General features: G+C 48.1%; 1 protein-coding gene across 1 annotated transcript in view; it reads right to left on the minus strand.

Annotated features, from left to right (window-relative positions):
* Positions 1-5,094: 5,094 nt before the first annotated feature.
* Man1a1 (mannosidase alpha class 1A member 1) overlaps positions 5,095-21,346 on the minus strand; it is a gene marked incomplete at its 5' end in the record, with an annotated part of 149,695 nt that continues 133,443 nt past the window's right edge. Inside the window, 5 exons of the mRNA XM_004630292.2 lie at positions 5,095-7,687; positions 7,939-8,054; positions 14,324-14,496; positions 15,208-15,427; positions 19,563-19,678. Coding sequence (XP_004630349.1) covers positions 7,561-7,687; positions 7,939-8,054; positions 14,324-14,496; positions 15,208-15,427; positions 19,563-19,678 — 752 coding nt within the window. The remainder of the gene's footprint in view (positions 7,688-7,938; positions 8,055-14,323; positions 14,497-15,207; positions 15,428-19,562; positions 19,679-21,346) is intronic.

Below are 21,346 nucleotides of genomic sequence, written 5' to 3' on the forward strand. Positions count from 1 at the left end.
GAGCTATGCTAAAGGAGTCAGTGGGCCTTCTGCAGGTCCTAGAGACAGTGGGGCGACAGAGGAAGGCTATTTTTGATGGTTTTGTGTTTGCTTTTGTAAAAGAGTTATGTAATTTTCCTAATGACAGATTATAATCAGGCATCTCACAGTTATGGTAAACACAGAAATGCTCACTAAAAATAGGGTCGGTTGCAGTTAGCACTGCTTGGAGGGGCGGGCCCAGCAGTTCCAAAAGTGGTGGCCAGGTGCTCACTCACAGGCCTTTGTGGGGGATTTAAGTGGAAGGTGGGTTAAGGGAGCTGTGAATGCTCAGTGCAGAACAGTGGTGGCCATGCTTGGTGCAGAGTTGGCTCACCCTCTGCAGAAGGCGGCACTGCTGCTGCACGTGTCCCCGGTGCTGTGGAACCTGGGGTCACATGGCAGAGGAAGGGAGCTTCAGTCAGTCATGGCTCTTCTTCCTTTGGAAGCGGTTGCTTTTAAGTGACTATAAATGAAGCTATCCTGGCTCTTTCAGAAGAGTTATTTCAGAATCCTTCCTAGTTCATAAAATTGATTTTGTTGGTCTCTAAAGTTAGTCCGGGATGTACATAAAATTGTCCTTCAGTCTGAAAGGAGTGCTTGACTGTTGCAGTTGCTGTCTGATTTTCACTGGGTTATTTGAAGACACCAAGGACTCGATTGGTGAGTGTTGTCACCACTGCATCGATAGTGCAAGTTAGTCCAATTTCTCTTCTGTTACAAATGCTCACAGAACACTCTGTGCTTCAGTAAAAATACATGGGGATACTCAGCCAGGATGCAGGTGTGCAGGGAGATAGCCAGCTCTCCTGTCTTCCCAGGTCAGAGGGCAGCAGTTGGACCCTGGCCTCAGACTCTGGCTGGAGCAGTCTGGACAAAGGGAGGCGTCCAAGAGCCAAGGGTGGCCGGAACTGGTGCATGCAACAGCGGATGTGCTGTCCTACCTGAGCAAGCTGAGGCTCCCGAGGGCAGCATGGGTGAGTTCTTCACACAGCACAGGCTGAGGTGGGAGCCGAGCTCAGCGCCTCCTCAGGCATAGGCCTAAGGCCTCCTCCCTGCATGGGTGCATGTCCCTTATAGGAAATGCTCAGCCTTGGAGACATCTATAAAATAGGCTACATTTACACAATGAGTTTTTTAAAAAAATGTATGTAGTACAGGGTCCACAGGGTCTCACTACGTCGATTGGACTCCTAGTGATGTTCCTGTTTTCAGTTTCCCAAGCACTGCTGGGATTACAGATGTGCACCACCACACCCAGTCTCAATCGAAGTCTCAGCACGCCCCGGGGACAGGCCAGCATGGCAGGTTGGGGATCCAACCCTGGCTAGTGAGCTTTGCTTAAGCAGGTGCTTTAATCCAGTTAGCTATCAGGCTAGTCCCATAATAAGGTATCTAGAGGGTGGGACACAGAAACACCTTAGACATATCACCCAAGGGTGCTTTATACAGTAATTTAAATGTTGTCCCTTGTGAAACAGTGCTATGGTGTGCAACTGCCCACTGTGGTGTCATGCAGGCACTTAGGACATTGCCACATTGGACATTTCCAATTCTGGAGTTTTGGATCACGAAAGACTGATGTGTATGTACTATACTGGCTGTTCATTCTCTGGGGAGATGTGACAGTGCCCATCTCACTGCCTGTAGTTGGGGCAGGTTCCCGTGGTGCACTGCTGTCTGGTGCCAGAGCACGTGTACAGGTGCCACTGAAGGTGGAGCATGCAGCTTTGCTGGGCTCTTCATGCCTTGCACTGCACTGGTGACATTGAGATGTGGGGACCTGGAGAGCGAAACCCCACTGGTAGCCAATTGCAGCCATGTGGAGTCCAGTTGTCTGTCTCTACTGCTGCTGAGCTCAGCTTCCACGTTGGTCCAAATGCATGTCTCCTCCTCTACTATACTACACTGCACGCAGGAGATAATATATATATGTATATCTTGCATGCAGTGATATATATATATATATATAGAGAGAGAGAGAGAGAGAGAGAGAGAGAGAGTGTGAGAGAGAGATAGTCTATGCTTTGGCAGCCCTGGTGAAGACCATGTAATCCCAAAGGTGCCAACTGGGCAAAAACAAGATGGCAAAGGAGTGAAATGCAGTTTAAGTTTACTTAACAGTGCGGCAGAGGTACACCACAGAAGGCAGGGTGCGAAGGAAGGAGGGGACACAGTCTGCTGCCGTCCTGTCCTGCAGGAGAGTGTGTCCTGTAGTCCCGACTCACAAGGCTGTCTCTCCTCGGCTGGTACCACCATGCAGTCCCAGTCTCAGGACACTGGTGGGAGGTCGCCAACCTGGCTCTAGGACAGGATTTCAACCTATGTGCTGTTTCCACAGACTTCCAAGAGCAGCAAAGTAGGGATCAAAGTTCCCGAGCGTCTAGGAATGATTATCCACTGGTTTCTCCTAAGAAAGTTCATGCAACAAAACAAACAGAAAGCTCCCAGGTGCCAATCATTTTGAAAAATGTGATCTGAGAAGCTGCAGTTATGGCCCTGTTCGTAGAGCTGTGAAATAACTGCACTCATAGCCTAAGGCTACAATATTCCAGTACATGGAAGTTTTTAAAAAGCTGTGCATCTATCACTATTTCTAATGTTTATTGGTAATTTGCATTCATTAAAGAATTAAATTGATCTGACTTAAATTTAAGTTAATTTATTCAGTAAGCAATGGCCTGTTCTAAGGGGACTCCAAAGGCTCACTCTAATGGTGAGCCAGGGGTCTCTGATGATCAGCATGGAAATGCCCACACAAGCCCTGGTGGTCAGAGCGGGAGGAGACGAAGAATGCTCTTTCCAAGAACATCTTGCACACTTTCATGACACGCAGAAGCTAGGAATTCTGTGGAGGGTGTGCAAGTGATAGTCATGTTCTCATCACCAGGAACAGAACAACCTTGAGAAGTCACTTTAGAAACAGCTTCTGGGGGGAGAAAGCAAAGGAAAAAATCACGAAGTAAAAAGATGACCGAAGTTTAGGTTTCTGAGAGTCCCCTAATAGGAGAAGCTTATGTTTAAAAATCCAGTGTGATTGTGTTTCTAAAAGACTCAGGTGTAAGGCTCACTGCTCAGGAACACTTTTGTGAAAGGATGAATCTGCTTCTGAAGTGATCAAAATCACTAAGCTGTACTTAAACTTCGAGATAGACACTAAGTACAGATTAAAGTCATATGCTTGTTGTGACTCACAAATTCATTCATCAATTCTTCTCCGCTAGTCTTGGGACTTTCATCCACCTATACCTTAACATGGTGGTTGTCAATGCTCACAAGACATCAGAATAACATGAAGAGATGGTAAAATATGGATATGCTGGAACTTCATCACAGTTTGGCTTTATTGAACTTGGGGAAGACTCTGGAATCTGGATTTTAAGAGCCTTACAAAACATCCTGTGGTAGGCACCTACAGCCCACGTCTCAGGAGAGAAGCACAACTGCGGCTCCACCACCGAGGGTGAGCTCTGAATTTACCACACCTTTACTCTGGAAAGGCTGGTTGGACTCAATCTTCACTTTCCTCTCCTTTTTCATTAGCATGAAACTTTCCCCTACCCCTGAGCATCAAAGCCCACAGCAGGGATTGTAAACAGTTCCTAACGGTGGGGAATTCCCCCAGCCAGATCCGTTTGCGCTAAGAGCTGAGTAAGTGCTGTCCACACATCCACGTGTGCTTTGAATGTGCATCTGAGGTCGGGCAATCAGTTCCTGCCCAGTGATTCACACATTGACTGGTGAGACGGAGCGGGCGTGCAAGAGCCACAGCCAGCCTCCGGACTGCGAGTTAGTTAGGGGCTTGGGTAAGGCTTCCTGTTCCACCTCGCATTGAGGAACAGCCCAGGAGTTGGAATGGTGATGAGGGAAATGTGCTTCTCCCCCTAAGTGACCAGATAATTCATCGTGAGTGTGCTTTTTAGAATTTTAAGCAATCAGACATTAGATGTGCTGGTTTCTGCACCGCTGCCTCCGTGTGGGTGAACGGGGACTAGTGTAAATACAGCACTACACTCAGAACGAATTTTAACAAATCTGTCACTAGCAAATACAACTGGTGCCATCTGGGTTGCGAATAATGGGGTTCAGCAGGCTCTTATTTGACTGTTGGGGAAAACGAATTCTTCTGCTTCATTCTATGGAAGTTGTTCATTGAATTTCTGTATGAGGGAGGCGGCGACTCAGGGATAAAAAGCCACAGCACACCTAGCGAGCGCGCGAGCTAAAGGGCATTTCCAGACAGCGGAGCCGACCACAAGGCGGCGCTCCCTGACACACTCCCCCAGCGAGCCTGTGCGCGGCCGCGGGCGGCGACCTGGGCCGGGCCTGAGCCTGGCGGGAACCACAGGGCGTGGGTGCCGCGTGCGTGGCGTGCGTGGCGCACGCTCAGTTTCTCTCCTCTCCTCTCCTCACCGCCAGGCGCACACACTAGGAGGTTCCCGTGAACAGGCAGAGAAGGAAGCAAGTAGACAACAAACAGTAAGGAGAAATGAGGCAGGCCGCGCCAGGGCGCCGGCCCTCTCCTGACCTGCAGTCGCGCTCTCTCAGGCCGGAAGCGCAGCGCGGTGGAAGGTGGGCAGGAGGCTCCAGGCCTGGGTGGCCTTCAGACAGCAGGAAGGGCAACCAGAATGTCTGAAACAAAACAAAACAAAACCACCCCCAAATAGAATTTGACAATGGCCCTCTCAACATGGGAGGCCCGCCCGGGCCAGGCCTTCTAAGCCGCGCCCTCCGGCTGCCCCCACGCCGCACGCAAGCACGCACTCACGCACACTCACGCACGCACGCACACGCACGGCTCCTGCTCCCCCGGCTGCCGCGAAGCTGCGCGCCTGCGTCCGTGCGGGGTGGTGTGCAAGTCTGCGCGGGCGGCGAGGGTCAGCGCCGCGGGCCGGCTCCCACGGCCTCCGGGCTCGCTGGGCCTGCAGCCCTGGAGAGGCGTTGGGCGGACCCAAGGCTCCTCTTGCAAGGCTCGCAGCGTGAGGTGTTCACGGGAAATGTCAGTGCGGATTTGCATTCCCAACTGGACACATCCCTAGATACGCAGATCACTTGAAAGGAAAACATAACACATGAGGAGATATATTAACAGACTTTATTCACAATAGAGAAATTTTACAAATATAATTTTTAAAAATTATGTGTCAATCTATTGTTTCTTATAACATTATAAGTTTATATAAAGTTGGAAATGACAGAATGGAATTGTGTACACATCAGAAACAATCAGTGTAAAATTGGGCAACACAAATGTAAAGGTCAGGCGAAGTCATGAGTTCTGGAAACTGGCTCACAACGTATGTGATATCGGCTGCATGAAGGTATCCAGACACACTGCGCAAACACAAAATTAAGTGCTCTTTAAATTGCTCACTTTTAAGGATGTGAATACATACGACATTTGAACTGCAGTTTTGGTGAAAAGGAACGAAAGACAGTGTCTCCCTAGAGACTTCAGATGTAACATAATCAACACAAAATATAACTTTAAATTACATCACTATAATATTAATCTCCGATCTCATTTACATTTTTGGTGTTTTGGGACTTGGGTTAAAAAAAGCAAGTTCTAGAACTGAAAGCCTGTCCTCGCCATGGCAGAGCGACGCAGTGCACAGCGTCCTCTCTCTGCCAGGGCTCCAGCAGGGACAGTGGGGGGCACACAGCCTGACCTCACACTCTACCTGCCACAGGGGTAGGGGGTCGGCTTATGTGCACCTTTGAGTCACACTGAAATGCAAAGAAAGTTTATTAATGTAGATCGCTAGTCCAAGGATGTTCATGTGAGAACTATAAATAAGTACAACCAATTTGGGCCGTAATCTTTTCTATTTTTCCTTAAATTTTAAGGGAAAGGACTTTCTAGTCCGTAGAAATGAATAAAAGTTGTTCTGGGTCACAGATGCATTAGTGGGGCCATAATGATGTACTAATACGCCAACAAACCATACTGAAAAACAAAACCAAAATAGGCCATACAAACCAGTCTCATGGAAGAAAACCTCAAACATTTGCAAAGCTGAAACTGCTAAAAATGTTGTCTAAAGACATCTACAAAAAAAATTGTTTTAAAAATATTGAGCTGAGCCATGTGAAATTACTGACCCTGGACTGTTTTAAATTTAAAACATAGGACCGTGGCAACGCATCTGCCTTGGGCTGACCAGCAGGTGGCCCCCAACCACTCTCTGGTGGGAACTCAGGCTGTTGGAGCCTTCGGGCCCTCATGCACATGGCACTGGGTCCGGCCCCCTGTGGAAGTGTGGCCAGTGTGACAACAGGACCCAGGCTCTCACAGATCTATTCTGGGAAGAAACGTTCCTCTTTTGCAAAACTTAATATTTATAAGAATCAATTATTTTGATTGGCTGCAGAAAAACTGTGGGGCTATATGCTGTTTCCAAGTTGGAGTCATCATGTTTAACTTAACCACACTAAATATATTATTTGACTAAGAGTTTATTAGGCTCTCTACGAGTAAATAAGTTGGCAAATCTTACCAACTCAAATCCTGCTTTCAAATGACATAGTTTACTGCATCTGAGAGAAAAGATTCTTTTCAAACTTGAAAAACCTGAACCAAATGGAATGCTTCTTTCTTTAAGCAAAAATGTAAGATGAAATGAAAACAAATGAACTCACTCACAGCCATGTGAAATCATCTCTCTCTCATAGAGACCAAATTGCTTTACTTACTTGGTTAAAAGCCAAGCTAGCACATTAACAGAGACATGTTTTCCCTTTAAAAACTGTTGTTCCCCATTGGTAGAGTTGCAAGCCTGAGAGCTCACCTGGCTGTGGGGCAGGGAACGGAAGGACTTAAGGAGTCCTCGGCCCAGAAATGACACCGGACACTCAAAGTAAAACGAGACCAAATTCACCAATGTGAAAACAGCAATGCCATCACCCCACCAAAACATACTGTGGCTGTGATGAGCTGAAGCGATGCAGGGCTACTCTTGGGATGACTTTCTGATCTGAGACACAGGTGAGGGAAGGCGTGTAAGGAGACTTTCTATCAGGTAATGATAGACCCGCATAAGGAGGCTGTCACAGTTATAAGATCTGTCTCTAGTGGATAGACAAACCATGTTCATGTGATACTGAAAAGGAAAAAGCTTTTTAATAGTTCATTTATTATTATGGCTTTTTGCAACATGGCAAAACAGTACAGCTTAAAGCAGACGTCCTCTCCTCACAGAGGAGGAAAAAGTTTTGCAGTCAAACCAAATGGTAATGAAGGTCACTGGAATAGCAGTGTACTCCATTAAGAGAAATGATGCCACACCTTGATGACCCACAGTGATAAGCTTGTTCAAACAAACTAGAGAACCAAAATCTGGGACTTGACCAGCTGCATAAGGAACAGGAATTTAGATGTAGTTATGTCTCAGAGTAAACACAAAAGACTGCAAAACAACTTGAGAACTTAGAGTAACCATAGACTATTGATAAAAGTTCATCATGTGCTGATTACCAGGACAGGACCCAGTAAGGTATGCAGTGAGGGGAGTGAAGCAGAAGGAAATCGAAGCTGTCCTTTTATTTCTCTTTTACTTCAACTTCCTTTTTATCTGCTCGGAGTACAGGGAGGAGATGTGCCTCAGTATTGAAGATCCAGTGTTCCAGGGGGAGGAGGTCGTCATCGGAAAATATTAAGTACAGATATCTGGAGAGAGAAACAGGAGTGCATGAGCCCAGCTGCAGGGAAGCACACAGGTGTCCTGGGCTGGCGGGACCCTCTGTGATGCGGCATCAGCAGCGGTACAGCCCCAACCCCAAGACGGCACAGTGAAGCCGGAGCCACCGTGCTCAGGAAGGACTGACCATGCATCTCACAGACCCAGTCACACTCTGCTGTCACCAGGGAAGGGCCGCCAAGGAGCTTCATCCCACACTCTGGACAGGACCACCACTTACTTCAGTGTCTCCGCCAGGAAGAAGCTCTGCTGCACATCGTCGTAGTTCTCGTGAGCCAAGTACACATCGCGCAGCCCAGAGTAGCCCCCAGTCACCCGACAGTGACTCTCCAGAGCCTGTGCAACAAAAAGGGAAACAGGTCATCACAAGCTGGGACTTGGGCTCCTGGGTGTCAGGTCAGCTACATCCATATGCACCGAGTGGGTGGAAACTTGTTAATGGTTTTAGATGCAAAGTTTAAAAAAACAATTAAAAGGGCAGGCCAAATACCTCTGTGGATTAAAGTACCTGCAAGCAGGCGCAGGGGTTGGCGGTTCAATCTCCAGGCCTGCCCTGCTGGCCCTGCCCCCAGGGCAAGCTGAGATGGCAGTTGAGACTGGGCGTGGTGGTGCATGCCTGCAATCCCAGCTCTTGGGAGGCTGTAAACAGGTGGATCACTATGAGTCTGATCTAGTAGTGAGACCCTTAACACCCTGTAAACCCTTCCCCAAAAATACAAAAAACAAACAAAAAACAATCGGAGCAGAAATGCAAATAAAATATGAAAAGCCAGGGCCAGGGAGATAGCTCAGGGCACAGTGCCTGCCTGGCAAGCTCGAGATTGAGTTCGATTCCCAGTACCAAAAAAAAAAAAAAAAAAGCTAAGTGACATATTGAGAATATACAGAACACTCTGCATTTAGTATTGGAGTAATTTTATACTGATTTCTACAATTTCTCCTATGGTCTACCATAGGGCTTGACACACCAAGGACTGCAGGGTACGTGCAGTCTACTATTCATTTTTCCAGTACATTTTCCGTGAAACAACCACACTCACTGTTCCCATGTTCCTTGGGCTGCTTTTACATTATGAGGGTGGAGTGGCTGCACCAAGACCTGGACTGGGCCCTCATGCTGACGCGAGGGAGACTGTCATCTGGGATCTTAAACCACTGGCCAAAGAAGTGTACTGGACTTAAATGATGCTCCTGCAGTTGGATCATCTTATTCTTACAAACTGATAACCGACTGTGAAGGAGTGATACTGGTAACAGAGCCAAAGGAGGCAAGTACAAGGTAGTAAGACACTGTCTGGCATGAAAACAAACTGCGATGAATCCACTAGCAACTGCCCAACGATGAATAGTCTCCTGTTTCTGCAGTTGCCTGGACATGACAGATACATACTTGGAAAAGAGACAGGAAAGGTAGTATAGGGGTGAAAATTTAGGTAGCAAAGCACCCTGCCTTTTGTTTTGACTGAGGCTACTCTCCCACTTTCCATAATCCCCTTTATTTCTTTTTGTGTTCCAGCTTTGCTGATGTATAATAAAAATTACACACAGCAGTGATGTTCGCTCTGAGGCATACACTGAAGTGCGCCCTGCCACCGAGGCCATGGGCATGAACATGACACTTGCCTCCTTTATGGGGGCATGTCTGAGTGCTCACCTCAGGGAGCTACCCGCCAGCACACGTGGTGGCTGTGGGTCACTTCCTCCCACTCCCCGATTTCCCCCACTTGAAAGAGTGTGCCTGATTTCCTACCTGCTCTTCTTCACTCGCTTATCCTCTTACACTTCAGGTTTCCTTCAGAAGAGAAGCCATAGGACATTTAGTTTGTGGGGTTTTGTTCACCTGGCATCGTGGTGTCAGCTGCACCCCTTCTCCTGCGATCGACGCATCTGTCGCCTCACAGTTACTTCCTTCCGGGTGTTTACACTATCGAGTGCACAGCTGCTGCGTGCTGGGCCTCTGCCTTGCTCACCCTACTACTGAAAGCCCTCTGTCGACACTGCCCTTCCTCTTCTATCCCTCAGTCCCGCCTCATTGCAACTCTACTCTCTGCTTCCATGAAGTTTTACAAAACTGTTAGATTCTACACACCAGTGGTACTGCAGCACTTGGCTTGCTGCGCTGGGCTTCCTCTGGGGGGCACAGTGTCTTCCAGGCTCATTCACGCTGTTGAAAATGGTCGAGTTTCCTTGTTTCTGCTAAAGGCCGAGCACCATTGCAGAGTTCATGTGTGTGCCACCTTCCACAGTCACACATCTGTGGACAGACTCATGGGTGGTGCCTTCTGTGGATCTTGAACCATGACATGGCTATCCTCTGTGTCTGCTCCCTCAGAGGACTCTAGCTCTATTTCTTTCTTTTAATTTTTCATATATTCAGAACAAGGTCTACGGGGCCTCACTACGTAGGTCAGACTCTAGTGATCCTCCTGTTTACAGCCTCCCATGTGCTCGGATTACAGGCATGTACCACCATGCCCTGTCTCAATCGCCTCCTCAGTGGGTCCTGGGATGGGACTAGCCCTGCAACGCTGGGGCTCAAGCCCTGTCCCCTGCGCCCTGCTGAAGTGGTCTGGCTCCTTTTCTTGAGGAGTGGCTGCTTTTCTCATCCTGGCTCTGCCACTCTGCATCCCGTGACAGCGCACAAAGCCTTGATCAGCTTCATCCCCATGATAGCGGTTGCTTTGGGACTCCTCACGGACAGCCGTTTTCCTGGGAGTGAGGTGATGTCACCTCGTAGTTAGGTTTCTCTAACGAACAGTGTCAGTGAGCCTCTTTTCAGATGCCTGCTGGCCATCTGTATGTCTTCTTTGAAAATGTCTATGCTGGTCTTTTACCAGTCTTGAAAAACTATTTTTGTTCTGTAAGTTCCTCCCATATATCAAATGCTAACCCCTTCCGCAGACATTGTCCTGTGTCACTTAGCCACAGGGACACATCCTGAGCTGTACTGTGGCTGCCTCTGTTCTTTCTACTCTGGAGGCGGCTTTTCGTTTAGTCCGATCCAGATCCTTTCCATCTGAGACAGTCCTGCACGCTCATCTTGCTCTTGACGCCTAGAATGTCAGCGTTAAATCCAAACTGCACAGCTCTGGCCTCTGCCACAAAGCACCCTTCCCACAGTGTTTTCTTCTCGGGATTTTATGGTTTCAGGTGTATATCTAAGCCTTAAATCCTTCCAGAGTTGTATTTGTTGCTGTTGCATTTTGAAATTACACCTACTGCTCTGCTAGTTACCAAGTGTACGCCCCTCTGCAAGTTATTCCACGTTCACTACATCCTGCTAGTCTTATCAACGATAGGCAAAATAAATATCCCCACTGTATGAAATCGCTTCCTGAATCTGGTCTCATTCATTGACTGTGCTCACAAACAGCAAAGTTTAAAAACTACTTATGATTAAATAAATCGTAGCTCTCTGTGTCATTTTCATTCATTTTTCAGTTTGAGGGTTTACAATCTTGTCTTTTTTATATATTAGTTTTGTCCTACTTTTTTCTTAAAAACACATACTTGTCCATGTTTCTTGAGAAACTTTCACTGCTTAGAAAGACATCTGGAAGAAAATCTGGCTCAAGACTGCAAAGCCCAGCAGGGAGGAAGCGAGGATGGCTAGCAGCTTCTGCCCAGTGGGGGTTGGTGCTGCTCCTCCTTACCCCACTTGAGAGGCTGGGGCAGGAGGATCTCCAGGAGCTCAAGGCCAGACTGGGTTACAAGGCAGGACTCTCTCGGAAATTAAAACACAGAAAATGGAGAACCAGGCAACACAAACACAGCATAGAGTTTGGAAACAGATGCAGGCTGGCTCGGGGAGGTGTGGAGGGAAGAGGTAACCCCTTCGGAGTGTTAGCGAGTGCAGGGAGCTCAGGGTCAGGGAGAGGAAGACAGGTGGGGCACAGCTCTGGGGCAGCTGCTGCAGTGGCTGGATGAGTGCCTGGGAAGCTCATGTTCCATACTGGTTGTTGAATTTATGGCTCTCAACTGTCAAGCAGCACCTGTGGGTGGCTGGGTGCCGAACTGGAGGAAGTTAGTGGGTTTTCACCCACTTACTGAGAAGAGCGTGGCATGACCTTGTGGAGGTGTTGAGAGCTGAACACCTGTCACCTGTGGGAGGGACTGCAGTTCTCGGTTCTCAGCAAGGGTCGCCAAGGGGCAACTGGGGGACAGAGGGGCTGCCCAGACCCAGCCTATGCTGAAAGTGGGTCATTTCCAAGTTTGTGGAAGGAAGGGCCGGCCTGAAGGCTATGCAAAACTCAAGCTCAGCCCTGGAGAACAAGGCTGGAGTCTGGCCAGGGGAGCGTGGTGCAGGCGCACTTAGCAGGTAAGTGGCAGGGGAGTTGTGGGAGCCACTGCTGCCCCACTCTGAGGATGGTCAGAGCACCAAGCACCCTGCTTGGGCCAGTCTCTAACACTGAAGCAGGCCTGATGGCAGTGGCTAGGTTACCATACCTGGTAGGACTCTGCTCTACTCCCAGTCTGAGCCGAACAGGGCATAAAGCTGAGTCTTGGGGTAAAGAAGGCCGTGTGAGGTGAGGTTAAGATTCCTGGGGTCCTAGCCTGGGTTTCCGGAGACACAGGCAGAAAGGTGGTGGCAGGAGGCCCTGCAGAGGGGGTGCCGTGGTGAGCCAATGCTCCCAGCTCTGCGGCATGGTCACCTGTAGAAGCCGCAGTGGCTGAGGTGCTCACCTTCCTGACCCGGCCTCAGGGACACAGAGGAGGCTGGTTTCCCAGGGAGAGCAGTGCTGCAGGCTCTTCTGGGGTGACAGGGAAAGGCACAGACTCCAGCACCCCTCACTCTTCACTGGGTCTCAGGGGTTACCAGTGGCAAACGCCAGGCTGCTTAACACACGGGGACAGAGGCTCACCTCCTGGGTCCTGCTACAGAGTTGGCAAAGGCAAAGCCAACCCTCATATTCCCAAGCAGTAGGCAAAGCAGCTTTTTCCCACGTAGTGACAGGGCTTCCTTGTAGCTGTTCTTCCCACAAATTTCCACCTTCAAACACTCATCAATGGGCAATCAATGGTTTCTTAGTGGTACAGAAAATTACAATTCTATCAGTTGTGGTGTGCTATATTTGATGAAAGATGTTATTTTTGATATTTTCAGTTTCCATTGATACGTGCAACTCAAACTTTTAATTCCTTTGCTGGCCAATTTAAGATTAAAACAATTCTGGGGCCAGCCTGATAGCTCAGCGGCCTAAAGTGCCTATTTAGGCAGAGGGCAGCAGCCAGGGTTTGATCCCCAGCCTGCTGTGCCAGTCCCGCCCCTGGGGTGAGCTGAGATGGCGATTCAGACTAGGGATGGTGGCGCACGCCTGTAATCCCAGCGCTTGGGAGGCTGAAAACAGGAGAATCACTTGAGTCTGATCTATGTAGTGAGGTCCTGTAGACCCTGTCTCCCCTGTACTAAATGCATAAAAAAAAGATTAAAACAATTCTGTATTACCAAAGTTTAGAGGAGTCCATAAAACAGGAACTTAAAGAAAGGGGAATTATCACAGATTGAACATAATTAGAAAACTGTGCATGTGCAAATACTTAAAACATTCTTACTTCAAATGACTGACAATTACTGATGAGACACACCAACTGAAGAGGCTACTGTGAAAGATCCATTGATGACTTTTGAAGACAGCAGGATTTTATACCAGGGCAACAGATGACGCTATTCATTTTGATTTCCTGACAAGTTTTTCCTCGACAGTTTGTAAAGACAACAAAGACTGCTACAGCATGAGACTGCAATCAAAGAGTCGCTCATTCTTACCCCTGGACTTCCTTCTTCTTTCGAACAGCTTAAAATCAGACAGTTTATGCACATCCTGAGGCACCTGCTCTGCACCAGCACCCAACACCCAGCGTGCCCACATGTGAGTTGAGAAGAAAACAGCGGATCCAGCAGGAGGGCACCCATGTGATACCCGGAGAACCCCAGGCAACGAGGGAAGAACTCAGACTCGGGTTTCTCCAGGTTATTTCTGACAGATCCAAGTAGCTAATTTACCTTAGGTAAAAGTATATACTATCAATACAAACTCCAAGGACGAAAAGGATATGCCTCAAAAGGGCTCTTAGACCATGCTACAGACAGGATGTAGCCCACCAAGGTTGCCAGTACCTGGGGACCCTGCTGCTAATCACTGTCTCTATCCATGAGCCTTTCCAGGCTGTTCCATCACACTAGGTCTGCTGTTTATAAAGCACAGCTGAATTCGTGTGTACAGAATGATTTTGGTGGGGATACCTGGTCCTGGATGGGAACCTCTGGCCAAGGGTTTAATAATCACGGGGATTACTTGTTCCTTATACTCAGTTTCTCTTCCTTTTACTATATTGTACCTTTCAGGCTCTATTTACTCTTTCAGGTTCTTACGCTAAGGAGGCAACATGATGTTCACACACACGGGTCTGACTGACTTCACTTATGAGTATAACCTGTAGCTCATCAATTTAGCTATGCAAGCCTCCTTTTCAACATAACCACACACACACACACACACACACACACACACACACATCACGGGGAGTTGACACGCCGCATTCATAGACATTGCTATGCATTTCTCACCAACGTGGCTTGGTAAGCACACACAGCTGAGTCTCACCTCCACGGCCTCCCAGGCCCACTTCCGGTACTTGGGGTTGTGCGTCAGCCGCCACATGTACATGTAGGTCTCGATCACTTCAGGCCGCAAGATGTAGTATTTTTCATTCTGCCTGGTGGCAATGGCTTCCACCCCGCCATCAAATCTGAAGGCTTCAGGTCCCAGTTTCATGACTGAGGAGAAATGAGTGGGCGAGTGAGAGACACCATCCTGGCAGGCCTCAGCGTCTCCCAGAAACCACTCACCAAGATTCCAGATGATGCCCAAGCAACCCCTTCAGGGAAGGTTATAAACACCATGAGTATCTAATATTCAGCACGGCTTTCAGGTTTAAACATCTAAAATTCCACCTTAGAAACCTGCGGCACTCCTCTCCTTTCCCCACATAACCCATCTGCTAAGCACTGCTGGGTCAGCACAGACACAGGCCGTCTGGTTAGATGGAAGCCGAGTGGCTGCAAATTCATCAGGGCACAGGGCTATAGGTATTCCGCTTTTGCACTGTGAATTTGTATTTTATAAAAAGCAAGCCAGACTCATGGTCCATCTTTGGGGGTAGGGAGATTAGTAATGGTGTATAAAAACAGCTTCTTTTTGTTCTGGGACAGCCCTTTACTCAGTGTTATTTTGCTAAAGCAGGGGTCAATAATTCCTCTGGCTTCACTGCTTTTGGCCTGGATTTGTTACACGGCAAACTACAGATGTATATTTTGAAGTATGAAACAGTGCCTTCTCAAGTGAAAATATAAATTCCTCTGAGACATGAATCCCGGCCATCACACTTCGCGAGGCCTGGTAAACTGTTCATGCCGCAATGACCCACTTCCACATGGAATGAAATCAAAGCCCGGGGCTCAGGCAACACAGGGCCCGCAGCTACTCACAGGTGCGGTTGTAGGACTCGTGACATGTCCGTGCGATTTCAGCCCCGAGCTCCAGGTAGTGTTGAGCTAGGGCTTCAGGTGCCCCTCTGGCCCCAAGTGCAAACATGCCCCCAGCAAAGCAGGTCAGGTGGCCCATCTTGTGCTCCAGGAGGCCCCCCTTCCATTCTGCGATGTAGGTCAGCCCACCACTGGACTTCCGGATCAAGTGAGTCTCGATGGCCTGCAATAAGACTGACTGTCAACAGTTTGTATCTGAAAATTCCTATCAAAAATCGTGCCTGAAATTCCTCCTAAACACTACAGAACTGTACTACTACTACAAAGAAGGACTCACAGTTGGAGCTTGGAACTAGAACTCCAACTCAGCCTGCAATGTTCAGGCTCCTGCACTCATCTGGCCCATGCCTTATTACTTGGATAAGTTAGAATTCACACTGTTGGGCTAGCTTGGCTCCATGACTCAGCGCTCCCTTGGTCCTCCCAAAGCCACCCCATCGAGGGCAGGCTGCTGACCGCTGGTGATGTGGGCTACTGCACTTGCATATTAAAGACAGAGACCAGACAAAGTCTAGGCCTGCCTCAGAGGGAGACCAGAGCGCATCTGGGCCCACGAGTCACCCAGGTGGCACTGCATGGGAGGGAGATCAGGGCATGGCACTGCCGCTGGGCACTGGGCATGACTGGTCAGTCACAGAGACTTTTTAGCTATGGGGCACAGTGGCAGTCCAAGCCCTGGGCCTGACACCGAGCAGGAAGCATGGCTTTGAATTCTGGTGGTCTCACAGGTGGGCTAGGGCTGGTCTCAGGTAGGGAGATAAAAGACAGTGGCCAGAGACTGGGCATGGTAGGGCACACCTGTAATCCCAGCTCTTGGGAGACTGAACACAGGAGGATCACTATGAATCTGATCTACGTAGTAACACCCTGTAGACTCTGTACTAAAATACAAAAAAAAAAAAAAAAAAAAAAGACAGTGGCCAGTGAGTTCTGGCAGCTGTAATCCCTTTGGGTAGCTGGCCCTCCTACATCCTGCAGGTGCTTCTTATCCTCAGCTGTAAATGGGAATAACGTGTGGAGGACAGAGGGGCAGCATGGAAAGCCACACCTGTTGAGTCAAGAGGAGGCAGCATCATCACTTACGCCTTCACTGAGCAGACCTGGAATCATGTCTCCCTCCTCATTACCAAAAAGCACAGTAGGCCTTGACTGAGTACAATGTCTTACATTTTTATGTGCTCTTTGGCTCTAATCTGCATATATAATTAACTTTATAAGGTCTTAAATGAATCTGATACTGGAAAAATGAAAAGGAGGTGGAGGGAAGGAAAAAGAACAGTAGAATTCAATGAATAAGTCTTTTAGAAAAGAAGATGTTTAAATCTGGGAGAAATAATAATGCTTTAAAATGGTTTGTAAAATATTTCTACTCAAGAACTGTTGATTTTATTTAAAACTAGAGAAACACAACAAGCCTTGTATTTAAAAGCTAAAGTGAAGTGTGTTGGAATCATTTATTTCAGTATCTCACAGAAAATCCCTTTTGTGCCTTTTCACATCACAGAAGGAAAAGGGCTGGGGTCAAGTGTGCGCCTGGCATTGCTTTAAAAGAGGAGTTTGCAGGAATCATGTTTTGGAATAGTAGAAGAGTGAATGAAAGTGAGTACAAGGCAGCTAAAACCTTTTAGAAACAAACAAATGAAACTAGGGCAGTAAGAAATAAATGAACACACTACTGTGTTCATTAACCGTGGGTAAGTAAAATTTATTGATGGCCTCGTTATTACATGAATATTTCATTCTTATTTAATGCAACTGAACATCTTAGCTATTTACACTTCTCGTAACACAAATTGTAATAAAGTCTGTCAAGCAGATATTTGTTCATCACCCAAGAAATTATTCTTTCTACATGGCAAGAGTAATGGCTTTTGAGCACAGATTAGAGAAACATCACTACCCTGCTGTGGATCCTCAATAAAGTGCCATGTTATTTTTGGCACAATTCTGACCAACTTGTTACCCGTGCAAATAAACTCCAGTGAAGTTTCAAGACCTTCAAAGTAATGGTTTTGTGTAGAAATAGAAAATGTAATAGAAAATACATACAAAGAAGAAAAAAGTCTTTAGTGACTCAAAGTCCTGTGACAAGGGTACAGAGAAGTGACTAGGAAGGAAGCATATTCTTTATTTTGTAGTTTAATGCTTTCAGATTTCAAAACCATTAGGGGGATGAAGCTTGAGAAGGTTCAATGTCTGCTATGGAACCTACCCAGGCGGGTACTTAGCCTGGCCTCTAGGCAGGCCATGCCAACCAGCTGAAGGCCTCACGTATTTCATTATTAAAGCAATCGCTCTAGGACTAAAGGCATTCTGAAGCCTATGAGTGCTAGTGCTGACAGCCATACGTTCAGGCCGGCTGTGCAGAGCAATAGGGTTGGGCAGCCTCCCCTTGGTAAGAATTACTGTTTTTCTTTCTGTGAGGTGGGGATCTTGTCTGTTGTCCAGGGTGGCCTCGGACTCCTGGGCTCGAGCAGCTCTTCTGCCTCAGCCTCCCACACAGCTGGTGCTACAAGCATGTACCAAGCACCTGGCTCCTGATGCTCTCATAGCCTCAGTGAAGGAAGGCCTGCCCTGCAAGGCAGCGCTACTTTGCAAATTCCAACTTCAGTTGTTTTAGTTTCACTATTTAAGTTGAAATACATAATGGATAGGGAATGTTTCCACTATGAAGAGAAGCAGGAAATACTTGGACTTCATTTGTTCTTAATGGATTTTGCTGTCAACGATTTGTCTAATGAGAAAATGCTAAAAGCTGCATAAGTAGAGTTCTAGACACTAGGAGGAAAACATTCCAAAGAATGTTTTAAAGCTGCCTGTCCTGGAACACAAAGACCACAGAGACCACTCTAAGTAGAGCAATCAGAAGAGGGCACCATGGAAACCATATAGATGAACTTGCTGGATCCAAACCTGAGCCCTTACAGGAGAGCAAACCTCACTGCAAGAAGACCTGAGGGCCACAGCCGAGCTGTTTCTGATGTCCCCACGCAGGCTGTCCTTGACACAGGCTGGCCTGGGAAGGCCAGGGCCTGAGCCTTCTAGGGCAGCAGCAAAAGATGCCCATGCTTTGCCTGATGAGGCTGCCAGCCAACGTGGGGGGGGGGGCAGGGAGCACTCAGCCTACTGAGCCAGCTCAAAGCCAGCTACATTTCTATTTAGACAAAGGAGCCAGAGCTGTGTCAAAGTCACCTGGACCTCACTAGAGATGCACTCAGAACAACGGCCACACTACTGGCCATGTCCATTGTTCTGTGAACTAGTATTGTTGGTTATAAAATGGTTTTCTAGAAACCAAGCAAAAAGTCAATTTTCTGAGGATTCGGTCACGGTTTTACCATGTTATTTGAGAACCTTTATAATTAATATTAAAGACTACATAGTAGTTACCCACATAAACTCTTAATCACAAAGCACATGATTCTGCAGAATATTTGTGTTTATGAAAAGTTGGGTATAAGTTCAAACATGTTATACAAAACAATTCTTCAATCTGTTTTCTGGCCTCACTTTAGCTTCTTGTTGAAGCTCAGTTGAGATGGTTCTTACACTTACTTCCAGCATGGCATCTCCTGTAGGCTTTGTTAAGTAGCTCCTAACTCACTGCCTGTCAATACCTGCAAATGTGGCATGGAGAGTCTGGGTCACAATCCAACCCTACTGACGAGGCAGAAGGGGACAAATGTTGACATTTTACTTTTCATTTTGTTTGCATGCATAACCTCTCTGGGCCTCAACAGCCTCACCAGGAAAACTGGGTGACTATTACCTGAAGCACTAAGAAAACCCAGCAGCCTTCCATGTCCTCAGAAATGCAGCGCTCTCGGAGCATCCCAGACCTGTGTCGGCGAGGTCTGTGGAAACTACTCCTGGATCTGAGGATCAGTCTGTTCAGGTTTTCATACGTGGACTTCCTCATAGTCCTGACACTTATCTCAGAGGGCGAGTTTACTGTGGGACTGTCTGCAATCTCAGGCAGTGTAGCCAATGTAGTCGCAGGACAGTCGTCTCTGCGGCTGTTGTCTCATGAGCAGTCTGTCCCTGACTGGATGCTGCGTGGCTCCTGACTCCATCACCTGGATAACCAGTGTTCTTAAGTGAATGACCGTGTCCTGGTCAGAATGAAGTGCATGCGGCACGATTATTACCTGTATTACCTGCTGTCCTGGCAGACACTGGACTCTACCCGACGGAAAGTATCCTGTAACCCACTCACGTAGTACTCCACTTTTTCATGACAGCTTGATGAATATGCAAGCTACAAGTTAGAGAGGAAGAGGATCTAAATTTTGGGTTACCTGAACAGCATCAAAATACATCCTCTTAGCCTCCAGATCTGTCTCATCGGACATTAACCACGCTTTGAGTAAATACTCATAAAAGCTGTCTCCAAGTCCTCCAACCGACACATGATCTGAAAAGAGAAGGGAGTGGGTTTCAGTGACCTAGCCTGAATTCACAGAATGAGGCAAAGCCCCATTAGCAACAAGGATGCAAGTCCTACGTCCCCTGTAGCTCAGCACCACATTTAAGGCCTACACATCTCTTGCCGGCAGAAGGTGTGCTGCGACAAGGAGGTGAAAAGGCTGCACGTAGGGATATAGCCTCAGCATGGCCAGGGTGGCAGTGTAACACAGTGACAAACACATGCAGAAGCCTGCTTCACCAGCACAAGCACCAAGTTACTGTTCACAGTATAGGTTTATGTGCATTTTTTTGTCTTGACTAATGTGAAATTTGGCCAAAGCTATGAATGTCAGCAAATCTTCCTAAGGTGACTTGGAAAAAAGTGATGCGCTCCTGAGGTTCTTGCCTTTTTCATCTTTCCAGTGCTACAATCAGAGCGGTCAGAAGCCAGTGGGGCAGAGGAGCAGGAGAGGTGGGCCGAAGCTCTTGCTCCTGACCTCCACCTGAGGTGCCCTGCCCTTCCTCCTGCCTGCTGCCATGCTGCAGCCACAGGCAGGGCTCCTCATTCCAAAGCGAGAGGACAGAGGCTGAGGCAGTGGCCTCAGCCCGGATGAGCGCTGGCTCGTCCACAAGTCACAGGGCCCATGTCTACATCTGCCAGCTCTCTGCCACAAAATGCATAAAATCTATGGCCCAAATTAATTTTTTTATTTTTAAAGCACATTTCTTTATAAAGCCATAAATGCAACTTGTATGAAACAGCATTCCTAGAATTGAGATAATTTCAACGCTTACATTTCCTGAGAACTTTTATTTATTAGAGGCATTTGTTGCCAGTTACACAAAGCACAGTGGTATCTTTGCAGCAATGAAGGCCACAGCTCTGCAACTGCTGTCGGTGCTTCTTGGACATTTACATGGGCATCAAGCTCTGAACAGGCAGCTGAGCTCAGCGCCTGCCGTCACTGTCACCTCCGCTCAGGTCTCCCCCAAAGCTGCTGTGGTGCTGGGGGCAGGATTTGCCAAGCGCTCCTGAGGCCTGGGTTTAACTTCCAGCAGCACAACAAACAACAGTCACCCCTGCCTGTCCCCGTCGCTCAGCACACCCGTGTTCCCAGGCCCTGAATCCCACCTCCCCATCTCCCAAGCCCAAGCCCACACACTCCTGCCTTCACTGTGATCCTGGCCCTGCTGGCCCCTGGCCCCTCCCCGTGCCTCTGTGTCTGCAGTGGCCGTAGAACTGCCAGCCTTTCCTCTGGCATGGGGAGAAGCAGATTCCACTTATATCTCCTAAAGCCCAGAGAACCCAGCAGCTGCATGTGCTCTTGCTGCTGCATGGAACCAGAAAGTCCAGGAAGGTGACCTGCACTACAGAGGTTCGCTGGAGCTCCCACACTGCGTGCCTGGCGAGGGCCCTCTTGATGTGTGAGTCCCATCACCCCTGGCCTTTCAGCCCTGGTCTTTGGAGCCCAGAGGCTCTGCAACGAGGGCCATTGCTCCGACACAGTGTTCTCCCCCACTGCTTGCTGATCCCTTGCCACATGGTCCTTTTGGTTCTTCAAGAACAGCATGTGCTGCCCGTCAGGGCTCCTCCAGGCCTTGCTCTGCCTGCCTGAGGTATGCGTACTTCCTATGGGTACCGTGGATGGCCTCCCAGGAGCTGCTGACACCGAGG

Source organism: Octodon degus, unplaced genomic scaffold (assembly GCF_000260255.1).
Source record: "Octodon degus isolate 3935 unplaced genomic scaffold, OctDeg1.0 scaffold00034, whole genome shotgun sequence".
Lineage (NCBI taxonomy): Eukaryota > Metazoa > Chordata > Mammalia > Rodentia > Octodontidae > Octodon > Octodon degus.